Genomic DNA, 20,455 nt, shown 5'->3' with positions numbered 1-20,455 from the left:
CACATTATGAATGTATTAAATAACATACTGTATACCATTAAGCAGATTTCATTTTTATGAATTAAGAAGCAGTCAATAACATGAGAAGTATAAAACAGGAGCTTAGCCATGACATACAGGCTTGTTGTACGTAACTGTAACTTTTGTGTTTTTAGGTTCATGATACTCTATTTTTATTTTTAGAATTTAGATGTTACATATACCTTGTAAAAATTCTGTGTGTTTTTCTCGGTTCATCAAACCTTCCTTTCTGTGAAAAAAAAGTCATTGAAATTGGAGATGGCTCTACACAGTTTCTTCTCTCTGTTGGTATGCCATTTTCCATTTCTGCAGCGCATGTATTCCAAGAACAGAGTAGCTCTTATACTAGGTCATTAAGTTGTAGCATTACACATGCCTACAACTCTCATATAATTCCCTTGCTGATTCTCTGATAGAACAGCTTTCCAAGCAAACTAACTTATGCATTCTAGAATGTTAAATATTTCAAGTACTTTTATTTACAATTTTTAAAGTGGCAACATGTCCTGCATAAAATAAAAAACAGTTGTAAGTCCTGGAGATGGATAAAATGGGAAAAGCAGATAGGACAAACGGTTCCTACTTCTTAGAATTTGAGGGGCTATATCTAAAGGAATGTTCCAGAAGAAGAAAGTGTTATAAATAATATAAATATGTGCCAAAAAATATTGCTCATCTTACATCTCTCTTTTGGAGATTTTAAATCGTTAGGAAATCGTGTTTTGATGGAAGTCAAGTGTAGAGGCTATTGCTGAGTGTGAAGAGCCAATGAACTAAGTCAGCAGGTTAAAACCTGACCCTCTGGCCCATTTATTTTTCTCTTTTCTGCCTCTTGAAAAGCATGTTCCCTGGAGATCTATCCAAATAGTCACTGGGAGTCCTGAGGCCCCACCCTTTGTCCAGTACACTGAACTGTGTTATGCAACGTGGAAATTGTTCCCATTCCAATTCCTGACGGCCAAACTCTTAGAAGTCAAGCAAAGAAACAGGATGCTTCTGTGAAGCACACTTTTTTCACTGACAGCTAGGATCTATGAATGAAACTACTTTTTATTAGATAAAAAATAATGTTTTATTTCTTTTTAAAAATTTTATAAAGTATATCAACTCTTTCCCCCCTCCCCACCCACCAAAGGTCTAGTAACTAAGAATTCTTGACGAGTGGGAAGCAACAGTTCTCATGTGTATTAGACACATGAAGCAGGAGTGGAGGAGGTGAACAGGTGCCAACTGATGATCATCTAGGGTGCACTGAGTTGTATTCAGGTGACTATAATGTGATATAATGAGTGGTCATGGGTAATACTTTGAATGCTTTTTAAAAATTTTTGGGTAGCTTTAAAGAAATTATTTTAAGACTAAATTTTGGCCATACATTATTTTTAAATGTCTCCTAGTAACACATTTACTCCGTTTGTGTTTTTAACTTTGTGTGTAGTTCATGTTCTGGACAAATCCAATGTCCAGAAATTGACATTGGATTGACATTCATTCCAGAATAAATGTAGAAACCACTTACTCTATTAACAGTTGCCTGACTGTGGCTGCTTGTATGACAGAGGAAGTTTGAATTTTAAGATAGAGCATTTCTTCCTCTTTCTCTTCTTTAACCACTGCTACCTGTTTCCTTTCCTAAAGGGACCTGTCTTTCCCTACCACCAATTTTTAGTTTGAATGGTAAAATGAGATCTTATACATGTGCTTCCCATCTTACGGTTATGAGGACAAAAAATAAATTGTCATTTGAACTCTAGAATTGAGCTCAAAATGTGCAGAAATAGCACAGATTTTATTAGCTTTTGGGAGACTTTTTTGCTTTTCTCATTGTTAGGTGGGCAGCCTTTGTTAAATATGCCTTTCAAGGTTTTTTCTTTGTTGTAGAATTACTTGATCTGTGTATTATTTTAATAAGTACACTCAATTTTTATCTAATTAGGAGTAAAAGAAGACAGCTGTTAATCATAAATTCTAAGTTATTGGTTGTTTTCATCTTCTAGAAAAATTCATTTGAGAAATAGCAGACTTGATTAAAACAATAGATTATAAATATGTGAAATATGTGGAAGAGACTTTTTAAGGAAGAAGAATAAAAGAAAGGAGATCAGTGCAATGACACTCTTGTGTATGTAGGAATCTTTAATTTTAAAATAAGTTATAAAAGTGAGTTAACCCAGCCCCTTTTTAAATGTTTTAGATTACACACTCATTATAAAAATGAGTTAACCCAGCCCCTTTTTAAATCAGTGATGACATCTGGGCCCCTAAAGCTTTGCATATGATTTCCTGTGTTCCTGCCTGGTAGTGTTTCCATTGCCCTATAGCCCTAGAAGTATTAGTATTAAATGTTTTATAAAAATGAATTATCACTCTTGATTATATAAAAGAAAGATTTTAAAAATCTCTTTAAAATTACCTTTCTCTCTATGTGATATGCTCTTAAAAACATTGAAAATACATTTTCTGGCATCTTTTTCTAGGTTTTGGACTTTATTCCTTATCCATTATTAGAACATCCACGGGGCACCTGGGCGGCTCAGTTGGTTAAGTGCCCACCTTCGGCTCAGGGCATGATCTCACAGTTTATGAGTTCGAGCCCCACGTCCGGCTCTGTGCCGACAGCCTGGAGCCTGCTTCAGATTCTGTGTCTCCCTCTCTTTCTACCCTTCTTCTTGCACTCTCTCTCTCAAAAATAAATAAACATTAAAAAATTTGAAAAGAACACCTACTTTAATTTGAATTTTTGAGCTAATTAAACGATGAAGTGTTGGTCAGTGGGTACGAACTTTTCTTGAAACACTCAAATTAGTAGAAAGACTACCTTTTGTAGCCAGTTTTGTAATTTTGTCATTTAAGCTCAAGCAGAGTAAATTTTATTGTTCAGATTTTAAAACAACAACATTCTTCTACTAGGATTGAACTCTGTTCATACATCCATTATGGGATTTATTTTTCCATTTGCAAGTGGTTTCTCAGTATTCCCTTTCATACTCGGAGCTGTTGCAGAATCTTGTTTTTATTTTGGAACCATTTTGCATATTATGTATTTTGCATTTATATCGGTTGCTTAGTAGTAATAGTATTTTGTCTTGAAATTAAAAAGATAGATGCTTAAATTCCGTATTCGCCTCTGATCTGGAGCAAGTTATTTAATTTTTTTGGATCTAGTTTTGTCATCTAGTCATAGTAGTCAAGAAGCAAGAGGCAAGTCAGATTATACCTACAACAGGTCTGCCTGATGTTTCAGATTATACTGATAATCTCGCCGTGTTTCTCTCTCCACCATTATGCAACGTCAGGTATGCCAGATTTAAGAGAATTATTTCACTGTTGTTGTTACAACTCTTAACCTAACTACTGTTGAGAGGAATTAGACACCAGTACTTTAAGGAGTGTTAATTCACTGCATGTTAGTGGTGGACTGGCAAGCACTGTAATTAGATTTTTTAGGACTTCTTTACACAAAGGATGGACGAACCACTAAGCACCATTTCAGAGTTTCAAATGTCTTTTCTGGCAGAAGTTATTTTGTTAGATGACCTTAGGGAAGAGGTTACCTAAGCTTATTTTGCACATGGTGAGGCTGCCACTTTGTCACTAAGTGTATCATTAACATAGTCTGATTATTTGATCCCTTTCAGTTCCTTTCTGAACTGGGAATTAGAGTTCAAAGCCTTGGAGCTCATGGTGCTTCTCTGCCTTTCAGAACCCAATGGTGGCAACCTTGAAAATGATTAATCATGAAGTCGGAGAAGGCAGAGATCATTGCATACCATTCTCATTGTTATTTTTTCTTTTTTTGGCAAATTTTGAAACCTGTTTGTTCATGTTTAACCGTGAAAGACTTCCAAGCCATTCCTTCAGCCTCAGAGTGACTGAAATTTTCAGATTTTCCTAGCTACCTCAGCAACCAGTATCCTCCTAATTGCCTGGGTGTGACATCCAAGAAACATGTTTTTTTTTTTTTGTTTTGTTTTGTTTTTTGCCTGCCCTCTAAACTTCATTTCTTACTTTCAGTATGTTGTAACATCCTGTCAGCTTTGTTAAGTGCCAACGTTTCTCCGTTCCTGTGTGACCTTGGCCTATCTTCATCATCTCCCACCCAGCTGTCTGTCACGGTCTTCTCTTTCCAGCCTCTCACCCCCAAAGTCTGTTTTCCACATCACCTTCATGGTCACTTCCCTGAAACATACATCTGCAGTGATTTCACTCAACACAGAAACCGATGGACTCTTTCTGAATTTCATAAATTATTTCAAGCGCTACGTTGTTGATGATGTTTATTAGGAACTATTTTAGTTTAAAAACTCCTACAGTTACCTTCCAGCAAACACAGGTGCTTCTATATGAGTTTAAGAGATGTTACCTATTGAATAATATCTAGAGAGGGGTAGATATTTTTAGACACAACATTTATTTTTGATGACCTCTGAAAAGAAATATTATATGAGAGGAGTATAGGTATTATTACCTACTATGACTTACTTCGATGTTATTTATGAAGTAAAGGCAGACTAATTTATTTAACACAGATTAACAGTATTGTAACTGTAAATAACACCTAAATTCTGAAGTTAAAGTTCATTGTGGAGAATGAAGACAGACAAAATAGAAATTCACATGGCAGGGAATTTTGGGCTTTCAGGGAACTGTAAATGACATTCTCTGCCAGAAATGACTGGAAAATTGTGTTGTCTTCTTTTCTAAATTTGTTTCCGTTTTCACCTCTTGGAAATCATATCTTGAGTTTAATCTCTTTTTCTTGGCAATGAATTTTTAGATATGACACCAAAGCACAAGCAACAAAAGCAAAAATTTTTAAAAAGTGGGGTGACATTAAATAAAAAAGCCTCTGTCCAGCAAAAGAAAATGAAAAGGAAATGTATGGAATTGAAAATGTTTGCAAATCCTGTATCTGATAAGGGGTTATATCTAAAATATATAAGGAGCCCCTATAGCAAAAAAAATAGCAAACCCTCTCCAACCAAACAATACAATTAAACAAGTGGCAGAGGGACTAAGTAGACATTTTTCCAAAGGAGACCGGTAAATGGTGAAAATCCTGAAAAGATACTCAATATTACTAATCATCAGGGAAATGCAGATTAGAACCACAATGGAATATCACCTCCACACCTATTAGAATGGCTGTCATCAGAAGGAAAAGAGATTAAGTGTTGGCAAAAATGTGGAGAAAAGGGAATACTTCACTGTTAGAAATCTAATTGATACAGCCACTATGGGAAATGGTATGGAAGTCTTTCAGATAACTAAAAATAGAATTACCTTCTCATTCACCAATTGCATTTCTGTGTATATCCAAAGGAAATGAAATCAGGATCTTGAAGAGAGATCTGTACTTCTGTGTTTATTGCAATCGCAGCATTATTCCCAATATCCAGGATATGGAAACAGCCTAAGTGTTTGTCTATAGATGAATGGATAAAGATGTGGGGTGTGTGTGTGTGCACGCGCACACATACATATGGTGGAATAGTATTCAGCCATGAGAAAGAAGGACATCCTGCCATTTGTGAGAACATGGATGGATTTGAGGGCACTACGCCAAATGAAATAAATCATCCAGAGAAAGACAGATGCTGTATGTTATCACTTATATATCTCAGGAATTTAAAAAAGTCAGACTCCTAGAAATAGAGAATAGAGTGGTGGTTGCCACGGCCTGGGGAATGGGGGACATGGGAGATGTCAGTCAAATGGTACGAATTTCCTATTGTAAGATGAGTACATTCTGGGGGTCTTAACACCACTGTATTATACTTGAAAGTTGCTGAGAGGGTAGATTTTAAATGTTCTCAACACAAAAAAAGAAATATTAATACTTGAGGTAATGGGGGTGTTAACTATGTTTATCATTTCACAATATATGTGTATTACATCAACCTGTAATCTTAAACTCACACAATATTATATATCAATTATATATCAACACTGGAAAAAATGTTTTTCCTATTTTTTTCTACTTCTGCTTTATATGTTAAGAAAACTTAGATTGCTTTTTCTGGCTTGTATAGTAGTAATCATTCAATATCATCCATTTTTCTTAACTTTGAGGGTAGCTTTTTAAAATTTTCTTTAACACTTATTTTTGAGAGAGAGAAATATCCGAAGCAGGCTCTGTCAACACAGAGCCCGATGTGGGACTCAAACTCGCAAGCCTTGAGATCATGACCTGAACCAACGTTGGATGCTTAACCGACTGAACCACCCAGGTGCCCCAAGGGTAGCTTAAAAAAAAAAAAAAAAGCATACGACAGCTAAGTATACTAAAGCTTTGTTTAATGAAATAAATAAATTTGTTGATGGACCTTATGGCATAAAATAGAAGTTTTTAAAGCAGGGATTTTATTTTGAGTGTTGTTTCTACTTGAGTTGAATGCTGTGTTAAGAAGGTCTCTGAGGCTATATCTCAGCTCAGTGGAAAACAGGTAAGAATTAATGATGTCTCACCTGCCACATGTGTAGGGAGAGAGTGATGTCCTACAGGCCTTCTCTGATTTCAAGTATGACCACTGTTATTAGGGATTTGAACCCTAGGGTCATCTGATTACAAAGGTCAAATTATTAAATAGCTAATCTGTATTGGCTCTTATAATGGTATATAAGTAGACAGGAAAGAATAGTATAATTTATAATATATATATTTTAAAGTTTACTTGGGGAGAAAGACAGCATGAGTGGGGGAGGGGCAGAGAGCAGGGGAGAGACAATCTGAAGCAGGTTCCACGCTGTCAGCTTAGAGCCCAATGTGGGGCTCGAACCCACCAAGTTGTGAGATCTTTACCTGAGCTGAAACCAAGAGTCAGACTGAGCTTAACTGACTGAGCCACCCAGGCGCTCCTAATTGATAGTATTTTTACACTTGAAGTATTTTGAGATGGGAGTTGGGGACAGTGTAGCCATGTGGGTTGGAAGAGGTAGAAAGGATATTCTTTTCCTTTTTTTTTAGTCAAACAATAATCTCTGATTTCTGAATTTGTAACTGTGAGCCTTAGGTTATCACAGTAATTGGGAAACTTTTGAAATGTAGTTCTGTGGACTGAATTGTGTCCCCCCAAATTCATATGTTGAAGCCCTAACCTCTCGAATGAGGCCTTCAGAAAGTAGAATTTAGAGAGTAGAGTGGGGGTACTCCCCTCTTACCACCCCCTCCCACTACCCTCACGCCCGCCCCCCCCCCCCCCCCCATAATGTCAGGACACAATGAGAAGGCAGCCATCTGCAACCCAACGAAAAACCTCTCAGCAGAAACCCACCATGCTGATACTCTGATCTTGGATTTCTAGTCCACAGAACTATGGAGTCTATGGATTTCTATTGTTTAGGCCACCCAGTCTGTAATATTTTATTATGGCAGCCTGCACAAACATGCAGCTAAACGAGAGAACCACAGGTCTAAATCAGTCCCTTTCCTCTGTGCTTCGGCTCTGTAAATCCTAGTTTCTGGCATTGGAGTCTGATCACACTGTCTTTTCTTTTTTTTTTTTTTTTTTTCAGTCACTTCAAACTCTTTATTGACCAAGAATTATTATATAAATAACCAGGAATTATTAGTAACATCTGTTGATTCATACAAAAACACTGGAAATGATTTACCTTGTTCTTTAGTTCATTATTGATGCTGTTCTCAGATCTCAAGCAACTGTTCTTACAGGAAGGATAACTGATTTATAGTGGAAGTATGTAATAGCCATACATTGGTCTCTGGCAGGGCAAAAACAGGTGGCAGGCTAGATTTGGCCCATTTGACATTGATTGCGAACATTTATACTACATTACATGACGATTCTGAGAGATGTCCAATTCTTTTTTTAATTAAATTTTTTTTAACATTTATTTATTTTTGAGAGATAGAGACAGAGAATGAGCAGGAGAGGGGCAGAGATAGAGGGAGACACAGGATCCAAATCAGGTTCCAGGCTCTGAGCTGTCAGGCTCTGAGGCTCTGAGCTGTCAGCCCAGAGCCTGATGTGGGGCTTGAACTCACAAACTGCGAGATCATGACTTGAGCCAAAGTTGGATGTTTAACTACTGAGTTACCACCCCACACTGTCTTTTCTTACTGGGCTCCCCATTTCCACATTCAGAGCAACGTTCATATTCTTTTCTAAGTGGCAAGTCTACAGTTTCAGAATTCATGTTTTTTCTCTTGCCTCAAGTTCTTTACTACTAAAAAATCCCAGAATCAAGATTGAACAAGTAAAAAACGTGTATTTTCTAGGTTTATGGATTCTGGGTAAATTGGTATTACTTATCCAAAACTGCACATTTTAATGAATTTTAGACTTTATACCAAAATAACATTTGAATGATGTTCCTTTCACATCCTTTTTCTGGTGTTCTCATTTAAAAAATATTTATGAAATATCTTTTACCTGTCTTTTAGCTTCTGTATTTGGCACTTGAGATATAAGGGAGAAGGTAACAGTGGAGGGTAGCACTGACATGAGTAGTCAGAAAGGACATGAACCATAAACAGCCCTTATGTTCATACTGGGGAATATTGGCCCCAAATGTAACAAACACTGAAAGAAAAGATCCATTTCTCCCACCTTAAGAGAGCTGTTGTTTTTTTTATAGAGTTACACTTGAATGTGTGTCAGTATAACTTAGGTGATTCTTGGGTACCACCTCAGATTCTGATGCAGTAGATCAGAACTGGAGTTCAGGAATCTGCATTTAAAAAAATTTATTTTTTAATTTACACCAAAGTTAGCATATAGTGCAACAATGATTTCAGGAGTAGCCCTCTTTGTGCCCCTTACCCACTTAGCTCATCACCCCTTTCACAACCCCTCCAGCAACCCTCTGTTCTCTATATTTAAGAGTCTCTTGTTCTGTCCCCCTCCCTGTTTTTATATTATTTTTGTTTCCTTCCCTTATGTTAATCTGTTTTGTGTCTTAAATTCCTCATATGACTGAAGTCATATGATATTCGTCTTCCTCTAAGTTTGTTTAGCATAATATCCTCTAGTTCCATCCATGTAGTTGCAAATGGCAAGATTTCATTCTTTTTAATTGCTGAGTAATACTCCAGTGTGTGTGTGTGTGTGTGTGTGTGTGTGTGTGTGTGTGTGTGTGTGTATGCCACATCTTTATGCATTCATCCATTGATGGACATTTGGGCTTTTTCCATACTTTTGCTATTGTTAATAGTGCTGCTATAAACATTGGGGTGCATGTGCCCCTTTGAAATACCATACCTGTATCCCTTGGATAAATAGCTAGTAGTGCAATTGCTGGGTCATAGGGTAGTTCTATTTTTAATTTTTTAGGAACCTCCATACTGTTTTCCGTAGTGGCTGCACCAGTTTGCATTCCCACCAGCAGTGCAAAAGCGATCCTTTTTCTCTGCATCCTCACCAACATCTGTTGATCCTGAGTTGTCAGGAATCTGCATTTTTAACATATTTCTTGGGAGAATGGATGAAAAAAGACCACCAGGAAGGGATTCCTCATTGGTCGCATAAAACAATTTAGTGTCTGAAAAACTCTAGCCCACACCATGTTTTTTTCTTCTGTTTTTTTTTTTCAGGGTCTTTAGTAGAAAATCTCTGCTGCCTGGTAGTTGGCATCTTTGGGGTCAGTTTTATGGGGGGTTAGTTTCTATACATTCCAACTTCAGTTCCTCCCTTCAGGCCCACTGCAACCCCAGTCAGCAGGAAATTCTGGAAACTGGAAGACAGAGAGAGTGACCACTTTTTTTTTCTTTCTCCTCAAGGTACAACTATCTAGTTAGATATAAAATCCTACACTCTTCAGTTGTTAAATCTATCAATCTAGTCATCCCTCTGGGATTTGATTAATCAAACAGCTGTAACTCATCTTAAGGAGTTTGTCTCGGAAAAAAACAAAACAAAACAAAAAACCCCAGTAAATAGCTAGTGACTTTTTTCATCCTGAGAAAAATAAAGAACAGTTTAAAGTCTAAATCTTATCAGGGTTTCCTCTGAAATTTTTTAGAGGTTGGAATGTGTAGCTTTTAATCCTGTTTGGGGAATTTTAAAATTTGGCTCAGATTAAAGGGCCAAGTTTTTAGACACATAAGCAGCTTACTATCTAAAGACACTAGAATATATATTTTCAGATGCACATTTTAAATAAATTAAAATGATTATTTACTAACATGGTAGATCTATTATTATTTTTTACTTCTTAAAAATATAATTTATTGTCAAATTGGTTTACATACAACACCCAATGCTCATCCCAACGAGTACCTCCTCAATGCCCATCGCCCATGTTCCCCTCCCCCACCCTTTCCATCCATCCTCATTACTCTGTACTTAACAGCTTTTGTGGTTTGCCTCCCTCTCTGTAACTATTTTTTTTTTTTTGCCTTCTCTTCCCCCATGGACTTCTGTTAAGTTTCTCAAGATCCACATATGAGTGAAAACATATGATATCTGTCCTTCTCAGACTGACTCACATGATCTTTTAAATATGTTTCTGTTGACATAATTTAAGTGGCACTCAAAACAAGCTGGTTGTGTGTGAGCTTACATGTAGTTAAGGTCTAAGCTATAATTTTTTTCTTTAAATGTTTTTATTTATATATTTAGAGAGGGGGGAGGGACAGAGAAGAAAGAGAGAGAGAATCCCAAATGGGCTCTGTGCTGATAGTGGACTTGGGGCTTGATCTCATGAATCATGAAATCATGACCTGAGCCAAAATCAGGAATCAGATGCTTAACTGACTGAGCCACTCAGGTTTCCCATATATATAACTTTTCAACAATTAATAATGAACGATTCAAATAGAAAGGTGGATCTTAGAAATATGTAATTTGCTATTGTAACATTTCTGGTAAGTTGTATCGTTGAACTTTTGTAGGTAAATGCTTTTATTTCCTATTTTTTTAAGTTTATTGATTTTGAGAGAGAGTGGGAGAACATGAGCCAGGGAGGGCCAGAGAGAGACTCCCAAGCAGGTTCCCTGCTGTCAGCACAGTGCCTGATTCAGGACTCAATTTCCCGAACTGCAAGATCATGACATGAGCCTAAATCAAAAGCCTGATGCTTAATTGACTTGATATGCCCAAATTCGAAAGACCCCCAAGAACAAACCACCAGAGTCAAAGCCAAGTGGCAAGGGTCGTTTATTGCAGGTTCAAACCTGGACCTCTGCGCACTCTTACTGGTGACGCTAAGAGGTCCCGAGCGAGGATCTTACAGCTTCTCTTATAGACAGGCACAAACAAGTTAGGGATTTTTCACGGTTACAGAGCTGTTATTGGTTGACATTTAAATTTGAACACTCAGCAGAACTTGATTGGTTCCTGCCTTTTTTTCAAACCACTCAGCAGAACTTGATTGGTTCCCGCCTTTAGGTCAGACCACAACCGGGCACTCCCTGGCTGGTTCCCGGAATGCCGGGGGCGGGGGGGGAGGCCTTTTCTTTGCAGTTGTGAGTACACCTGGTAATTTTTCTCTTAGTCTCTCATTCCCCCCTTTCTTTGGTGCCTTAAGAGCCAATCTTGGATCTTATGTGTCTGACTCAAATGTTTCAGTAATGATAGGTTGGTATTGGGTCCTAAGGACCATCAGTTGGATTGTGTTAACTCGGTCTTTGATAAAGGCAACTAGTTTATTAATAATATAAGGCCCGAAGGTGAGGAGGAGAAGGAGGAGTATAAGGGGCCCAGCTAGAGCAGAAAGCAGGGTGGCTAGCCATGGGGACTGATTGAACCAAGACTCAAACCAGCCTTGTTGTTGTTCTCGTTCACACTTCCATTTGGCCAGGCCTTCTCTAACTTTAGCCATGGACTCTCGGACTACTCCGGTGTGGTCAGCATAAAAACAACATTCTTCTCTTAAGGCTGCACATAAACCTCCCTGTTGGAGGAAGACTAGATCTAGCCCTCTTCGGTTCTGTAGGACCACTTCAGAAAGGGAGGTCAGAGATTTTTCGAGGTGCAAGATTGAGTCCTCAAGTCTGGCTATATCCTCATCAATGGCTGCCCTTAGGCTATTGAACCCCCGGTGCTGGATGGCTAGTGATGAGATCCCTGTTCCTGCCCCTATGGTACCGAGGCCAAATAAGGTGGCCAAGGTTATGGCCGTAAAGGGTTCCCGTTTTTTTTCTTATTGACTCTCTTGCTTCCATCCCTTCTGTCCACAGATCATATACAACATTTTCTCGGTGGTAAATAACCTTTGGAAATATTAATACCATGATACAATATTCAGTTGACAAATTAAAAACATTTCTGCTAACACATGGGGTGAGCCCTGTCTTAGAACAAATCCACCAACTGTCAGGAGCTGGAATTATCCATTTAGATTCATCTATAGAGTAATTAGTCAGGGCACAGAGCTGGATATGGCTAGAGGGGACCTTTTCTATACAAGTCCCATTGCCAGTGACCACTTGCAGTGTGAGGCCAGGGCCCTTTCGATTCCACTTGCAAGCTGCTGGCGACTCTTTTCCTGATTGTGAAAAAGGGGCAGCTAGACCTATGGCTTCGTAGAAGGGGGGTTTTATATCATAACATAGCCAGCAGGCCCTTGTTGCCTCAGGGTCTGATCGGTTTAAGGCCTCATACGCTGCTGTTAGCAATTTCCATAGGGAGTCTATGCCTTTTGGGTTCTGATTTTCTGGGACAGCTTGTGCTTTTACTCCTGGGGTAAGGATGGGGGTCCTGCTGGAGGGAGTAGTGGAGATCTGCCCGGGGATAAGCTTATCTGTTTTTTTTTTTTTTTTTTCAGTACCTGATTTGGCCCCACTGGTTGTACAAGAGGGGAGACTTTTAATTTTATTTGAATGGCAGTCCCAAAGAGGGGATATTGATATAAGTAGAGTCCCCAAGTGAGTCCTGAGACCCATCACCTGTCTTTTTTTCCTTCCTCTGTAAATCTTACACGAATAAGGTTACAGTTTTCATCATACCTGGTGCGGTACATGGTCAGACATAGGACATTTCAATAAATTGGGGTTTTACTTCCCACTTCCATTCCCCATCATTGGAGGTGATGCAACTCCAGGCTGCGCAATAGAGGGTTTCAAACCCTCCACATGTGCGCCTCATTGCCCCCGTCCTAAATCCTGGACATGCATAAAATCCATTTCTACTTATTGATACCCTCCTTTGCAGTTGCCTCCATTTACCTCCTTCCATTTCTTCTAATGGACTAACTTTTTCTAAATTAAAATATAAATCTGGCCACCAGGTATTTAATGGGGCAGTTCCTAGGGTTTTGTTGTAGATTTCATGAGTCTCTAAGTTAGTAATTTCCCATGTCAAATTATAGGGGGTGTGGGGGTTTGGATTTACAGACAGAATTTGCAGAACAATCAAGAGGAGGGCAAGTACCATAGTTACGGCTCAGTCCGTTGGCGGCGTAGGGTCAATTTTAAAGGATTGTCCTTAGTCCGATCAACAGTCCAGGTTGTCTTTGAAGGTCCGATGAGGTCTGAGAACGGGTCCACTGGTTTGGCGTGGGCGAAATGGATCCAGGTGGCGATTCTGTCTACTTTGATGGCAGTAGGCGTTGTCAGGATGACCTAGAAGGGTCCTTTCCACCTGGGCTCCAGAGTTCCCTGCCGATGACGTTTGACGAGGACCCAATCCCCTGGCCAGAATTGATGTGGAATAGGCGGGGGTCCAGTCTCATAGAGTTCCTTTAATTTGGGCCATACATCTTCATGGACCCTCTGCAAGGCTTGTAGGGAGAACAAGAATTCAAGACTATTATCGTTCTCAGCTTTGACAAGGTTATCTTTTAAGTTAGGGATGATGGGGGGTGGTCTACCATGTATTATTTCATAGGGTGTGAGTCCCAGTTTGTATGGGGAGTTACACACCCTGAACAGAGTGTAGGGGAGAAGGACCACCCAATTAGCGCCAGTCTCCATGGTCAATTTGGTTAGGGTCTCTTTTAATGTTCTGTTCATTCTTTCTACCTGTCCTGAGCTTTGGGGTCGGTATGCACAATGTAATTTCCAATCAGCCCCAAGTATGGAAGCCAGTCCCTGACTTACCTTAGAGACGAATGCAGGTCCATTGTCTGACCCTATCATTACTGGAAAACCATACCTGGGCAGGATTTCTTTTAGGATCTTTTTGGCTACAATCTGTGCCGTTTCATTCTTGGTTGGAAAGGCTTCAGTCCATCCTGAAAAGGTATCTACAAAAACTAGCAAATACTTATATCCATATTTTCCTGGTATTACCTCAGTGAAATCTACTTCCCAATAGGTCCCTGGTCTGCTCCCTCTTTGTCTTACCCCTGTTGTCTGAGGATTGCTACTCGCATTGTTGAGTTGGCACACTGTACATTTAGTGACTACTTGATTGACCTTATCAGAGACATTTCTGATTTTTAGTCCAGTCTGTCTCAGTAAGTCCAACATTTGCCGGGAACCTAAGTGGGTGCTGCGATGGATCCGCTCTAGAACTTGCCATCCTAGTTTATCTGGGAGTATAATGCTGCTTTTAGAGTCTCTCCACCAGCCATCTTTGATTCGGGTCATAGGAAGTTTACTCATCCATTGAATGTCACTTTCTGAATACTCAGGGCTGGGGGGAAATTCCTGGGGTCCGGGGTCTGGCAGCTGTAGGGTCAGTAATTGCGCTGGGGGCCGAGCTATGTTTTTTGCAGTCTGATCCGCCAAATTGTTGCCCCGGGAAATTGGGTCGGTTGTCTTCTGGTGTCCTGGGCAATGTACAATTGCTAGCTTTTTGGGTTCCCATAAGGCTGCTAGCAGGGCTAGAATCTCTTCTTTATTTCTGATGTCTTTCCCTTCAGCTGTGAGGAGCCCCCGTTCTCTGTATATCGCCCCATGTACATGGGCGGTGGCGAAGGCATATCGGCTATCAGTGTACACGGTTAGCTTGTGGTCTCTTCCCAATTTTAGGGCCTGGGTTAAGGCTATTAGTTCAGCCTTCTGGGCCAAGGTTCCGGGGGGTAGGGCTTCTGCCCAAACCACCTCGGTTTCTGAAGTTACGGCCGCCCCCGCATACCTTTGTCCCTGGTGAATGAAGCTGCTTCCGTCGGTGAACCAGATGGCGTCCGCATCCGATAATGGTTGGTCCTGCAAGTCCTCCCGGACCCCATAAACTTGAGCCAGTATGTCGGCGCAGTCATGAAGTGGGGTTCCCATGTCTGGGTCTGGCAGCAGTGATGCTGGGTTCAGGGCCGTTGGGGGGTGAAGATGACCCTGAGGGGGTTCAACAGCAGTCCCTGGTAATGAGTGAGTCGGGCATTGCTCAGCCATCGGTCAGGCGGCTGCTTGAGGATGCCCTCGATGGCATGCGGGGTGGTGACTTGTAGCTCTTGGCCCATGGTCAGCTTATCAGCGTCCTTTACCATTAGGGCAGTGGCTGCAATCATCCGGAGACAGGGTGGCCATCCGGCGGCCACTGGATCTAGCTTTTTAGACAGATAGGCTACTGGCCTGCACCAAGGGCCCAAATGCTGGGTTAGCACCGCCTTAGCTATGCCTCGGTTTTCATCTACATATAGGTGGAAGGGTTTGGAGACATCAGGGAGTCCCAGGGCAGGTGCTGATAGCAGAGCAGTTTTAATTTGTTGGAAAGCCTGTTTGGCTTCTTCTGTCCAACTAAAGGGCTATTGATCTTTTGTTGCCTGGTATAAAGGTTTTGCTAATTCAGCAAACCCTGGTATCCATAGTCTGCAGAACCCAGCTGACCCTAGGAATTCCCTCACCTGTCGTGGTGTCTGCGGTCTGGGAATACGAAGGACAGTCTCCTTCCGGGCATCCGTTAGCCAGCATTGCCCCCCTCTCAGTAAGTAACCCAGGTAAGTTACCTTTGACTTGCAGATCTGAGCCTTCTTTGCTGAGGCGCGGTAGCCTAAGGTTCCCAGAGTTCGCAGGAGACCTTCGGTTCCCTGGATGCAGGCTTCGGGCTTCTCGGCAGCTATTAAGAGATCATCAACATACTGTAGGAGAGTTATATTAGGGTGTTGTCTGTACTCACTTAAATCTTCGTGTAGAGCCTCGTCGAACAGGGTCGGAGAGTTTTTGAATCCTTGTGCCAGTCTGGTCCAAGTGAACTGGCCATTTATGCCCCTGTCTGGATCTGTCCACTCGAATGCAAATAGCTCTTGACTTTTAGGTGCTAATGGTAGGCTGAAAAAAGCATCTTTTAGATCCAGAACAGTATACCATTGTTTTTCTGGGCTGAGGGCGCTCAAGAGAGTATAGGGGTTAGGAACGGTTGGATGTATGTCCATCACCTGCTTATTGACTTCTCTCAGGTCCTGCACTGGTCTGTATTCCCCGCTGTTGGGTTTGCGCACGGGCTGCAGGGGGGTATTCCATGCTGAGTGGCAGGTGCGTAGGACCCCGAAGTCAAGGAGGCGGCGGATATGCGGTGTGATGCCATTTTTGGCTTCCGCGGGCATGGGGTATTGGCGCACGCGGATGGGGTCCGTCCCGGGCTTGACCTCTATAAATAGGGCTGGGCGATGTTTTGCTAGCCCCATACCACCTGTTTCTGCCCATGCGTCTGGGAAGCGTTGAAGCCAGGGCTCAATGCCCTGATCCAGAGGAGTGGGTTCCTGATGGAGCCTATATTCATCTTCTAGTTTCACAGTGAGTACAGATATGGGTTGGTTGTGGAAGTCAGTCACTGTGGGTCCCCCTGGTTGGAAATGAATTTGGGCCCCCATTTTGGTAAACAAATCCCTCCCCAACAGGGGGCAGGGGCTGTCGGGAATGACCAGGAAGGAGTGGGTTACTTTCCCAGTTCCTAAGTCCACAGTCCTCTGAGTTGTCCAGGGGTACTTCTTTATTCCGGTGGCCCCTTGTACCCAGGATGATTTTTCAGATACTTTTCCATGGGGCTTGACCAGAACTGAGTGCTGTGCCCCAGTATCAACTAGGAACTGGACCGGGGTCCCCTCCACTTGCAATGTTACCCTAGGTTTGGGGAGGGGATCCGAACCCCGTCCTCCCTATTCTGTATCTTGGGTAAACAGTATGGGGGCTGCCATTGTCCTTGGCTGGGGCGGAGTTGTTTCTTCTTGGGGCATTCTCGTATCCAATGGCCTTTTTCTTTACAATAGGCGCATTGATCTTTATCTAAGTGCCGCCTGGGATGGCGTGTTGTTTGAGTGCCTTCTGGGGGTGGCTGTTCTTTCTGGACTATAGCGGCCAGGACTTTAGTCATTTTCTCTGTGGCCTTGATCTGTCTCTCTTCTGGGGCGTCCCTGTTGTTGTAGACCCGTTGTGCTATACGGAGCAGATCCTGGATCTGTTTACCTTCTAAATCCTCTGGCCTTTGGAATTTTTTCTTAATGTCAGGAGCTGCTTGATTTACAAAGGACATAACGACAGCAGCCTGGTTCTCAGGGACTTCTGGATCCATGGGGGTAAACTGCCTAAAGGCTTCCATTAATCTCTCTAAGTAAGCAGCTGGACTCTCTGCCTTTCCCTGTACGACCAAATGTACCTTAACCAAATTGGTGGGCTTGCGAGCTGCAGCCCGGAGACCTGCCATCAGAGTCTGGCGATAAATGAGTAGCCTTCCCCTACCTTCTGCCATGTTGTAGTCCCATTCGTCCTGTGGAGGTCTGGTTAGGGGGAAAGCAGCATTAATGAGGTCAGGGTTAGATGTCGGCTGACCGTCGTCTCCAGGCACCAGCTTTCTTGCTTCTAATTGGATCCTCTCTCGCTCCTCTGTAGTGAACAGGATGTGGAGGAGCTGCTGACAGTCGTCCCAGGTGGGCTGGTGGGTGAACATGACACTGTCTAAAAGAGCTATTAGGTCTTTAGGATTATCAGAGAATCAAGCATTCTGTGTTTTCCAGTTTTAAAGGTCACTGGTGGAAAAGGGCCAATACTGGAGTCGGGGGTTGCCTGTTTCATCGGGGGGTCCTATTTCCCGCAGGGGTAGGGCCACAGTGGAGTCGGGGAGGTGAGGGTTTGGCTCACGCTGGGTGCGCCCGCGGGTTTGGCCAGCTGGCCCCTCGCGGTTGGTTTCGTTTTCAATGGGGCCCGGCGCAGCTGCTGCCTCCCATCCTCCTGGTTCCGGCGCAGCTGCCACTTCCCGTCCTCCTGGTTCCCCTAGGGGGGCAACTAGTGGGGCGACTGGTGGGGCGGCTGCTTCGGACAGGGCCTGGGGTACGAGGGGAGGGGGATGATAGGGTGGAGGGCCTAAGGATAGTAGGTCCTGACTATCGGGCAATATGGGATACAAGGGTGCTACTGGTGTCCTTGATTTTGGGGATCTGCAGGCCGCATGGCAAGGACCTTACACGTTCCCGAGGATAGGAAGGGGGCCAACCAAGGGGGTGGATTTCCCACTAAATTCCGCCATACAAGAAGGTAGGGAATCTGATCCGGGTGTCCCTTGCGACCCGGTAGAAAAATCTTTGATTTCACCTTAGCAATTAAAGGGAGGCAGAAAGTTCCTTCAGTTGGCCATCCAACGCCGAAGGTTGGCCATTCAGAGCGGCAGAGGGTTATTAATTTTCCCCGCCGGATGTCTAAACTCAAATTCTGTCCTCTGGTTCTAACATCCCTGAAGTTAGCAACAAGGAGAGAAAGAGGAGTGCTTTGAGATTGGCCCATCTGTATCCTGGAGGTGGAGGAAAGGATTAAAAGGAGAAACAGTAAAGTTATGAGGACTTCTGGCTGGGCCAGGCCAGGTCACCTGTGAAAGAGAAGGAGTTTAACACTTAAAGGTTATAGAATAGAGAACACAACACTTAGATCGTTAGCGCGTTTCGGGTGTGCGCCACCCGAACAGAAGAATTCCGATGGGCCCAAAAAGGTGCCCCAGACGGGTGCCAGTGGACATCTCCGACTGCCCTATAGTGCGTCCACCAGGGCTGTGTCAGTCACCGATACAGATCCCGCTCAGGAGAGCCAGAAACGAACAGACAAACAGAAACGGACAGAGCCGGCTCACTTACCAATTGGTCTCAGGGACGACCCGTTGACTTGGGGTCTGCTGGACTTGGGGGGATCCCGGATGAGCCCCCAAATGATATGCCCAAATTCGAAAGACCCCCAAGAACAAACCACCAGAGTCCAGAGTCAAAGCCAAGCGGCAAGGGTCGTTTATTGCAGGTTCGAACCCGGACCTCCGCGCGCTCGTTACCAGTGACGCTAAGAGGTCCCGAGCGAGGATCTTACAGCTTCTTTTATAGACAGGCACAAACAAGTTAGGGACTTTTTGCAGCTGTTATTGGTTGACATTCAAATTTGAACACTCAGCAGAACTTGACTGGTTCCCGCCTTTAGGTCAGACCACAACCGGGCACTCCCTGGCTGGTTCCGGGAATGGGGGCGGGGGGGAGGTCTTTTCTTTACAGTTGTGAGTACACCTGGTAATTTTTCTCTTAGTCTCTCAGACTGAGCCACCCAGGTGCCCCTGTAAATAAAAACTTATAATTGTGAATATTATGCATATGAAATGAGTCTATGTGATGTATGTACAGTTTGAAGAATACAGAACATTCATATTCCATCAGAATATTGCTTTATAGTTCACTGGAGGCCCTACCCTGACCCCATACTCCTCTTTTCCTTATACTGTACAGTTAATCCATATCCTCAGTTTTATAAAAATAATTGTCTTTTCTCTATAGTATGAATCTTTTAAAAATGTTTTGTCTATTTTTGAATGTTATAATATTAGAATAACACTGTTGTTTTTTTTTTTCTGATCTGCTTTTTTTCACCCATCTCTTTGATTCATCAATGTTGATCTCTTTACCTGTAGTTCACTCATTTCCCACTCTATGTTCATTCATTGTGTGAAGGTACATGCCACAACATATTTGTCCCTCTTTGTGTTGATGGGCTTTTGGATTGTTCTCAGTGTTCTTAGAATACTACTAACAACATGAATATAATTGTATGGCTTCTAGCACAGAATACAAGAATTTCTTCAAGGTGTGCACCTTGGAGTGAATTGCTAGGTCATCTGGTATGAGCTTGTTCAGCTTGGCTTGCTAAAACCAAACCACCCTCCATAGTGGGTGTAACAGTAGAAAGTCCTCCCTGGCAGCTTGTCTGTATGTATTCTAGTTGTTCCCCATACTGATGAATCTGATGGGTGTTGAAATGAACTCTACTGTTTTTGTTTTTGTTTTTTTTAATTGCCATGTCAATGATTGCTAGTGCAGTAGAATCTCTTTTCATATATTTAGGAGTCACCCATGAAATGCCCTTTTGTATTTTTTGCCTAGTTTATTATTAATGGTTTATCCTCTTGTTATTTCATAAGAATTCTTTATATATTTTGTATACCTATCTTTTGTCAATTGTGTGTCTTTTTTCTTCCTATTTTCTTGAATGATTTTGGTGACAAGACTTTTTATAGTTTAATGTGGGTGTATTAGTTTCCTATGGTTTCTAAAACAAATTACCACAAACTCAGTGGCTTAAAACAACACACATTTATTCTTATAATCCTGGAGGTGAGGAATATGAAATCAGTTT

At 42.0% G+C, this 20,455-nt stretch overlaps 2 protein-coding genes across 3 annotated transcripts in view; one reads left to right on the top strand and one right to left on the bottom strand.

Annotated features, from left to right (window-relative positions):
- PDE3A (phosphodiesterase 3A) overlaps positions 1-20,455 on the top strand; it is a 327,497-nt gene that overhangs the window by 94,590 nt on the left and 212,452 nt on the right. The window lies entirely within an intron of this gene.
- Positions 13,060-15,609, bottom strand: LOC128774896 (uncharacterized). Its single transcript, XM_053894588.1, is given in 1 exon segment — positions 13,060-15,609. A coding segment is annotated over 1 exon segment (1,899 nt). The 5' UTR covers positions 15,257-15,609; the 3' UTR covers positions 13,060-13,357.

The sequence above is a fragment of the Panthera pardus genome, unplaced genomic scaffold (genome assembly GCF_024362965.1).
Source record: "Panthera pardus isolate Hobbes unplaced genomic scaffold, ASM2436296v1 HiC_scaffold_6, whole genome shotgun sequence".
Lineage (NCBI taxonomy): Eukaryota > Metazoa > Chordata > Mammalia > Carnivora > Felidae > Panthera > Panthera pardus.
Note: the sequence above shows the minus strand (reverse complement) of the source record. Positions and strands in the feature narration are given on the sequence as shown.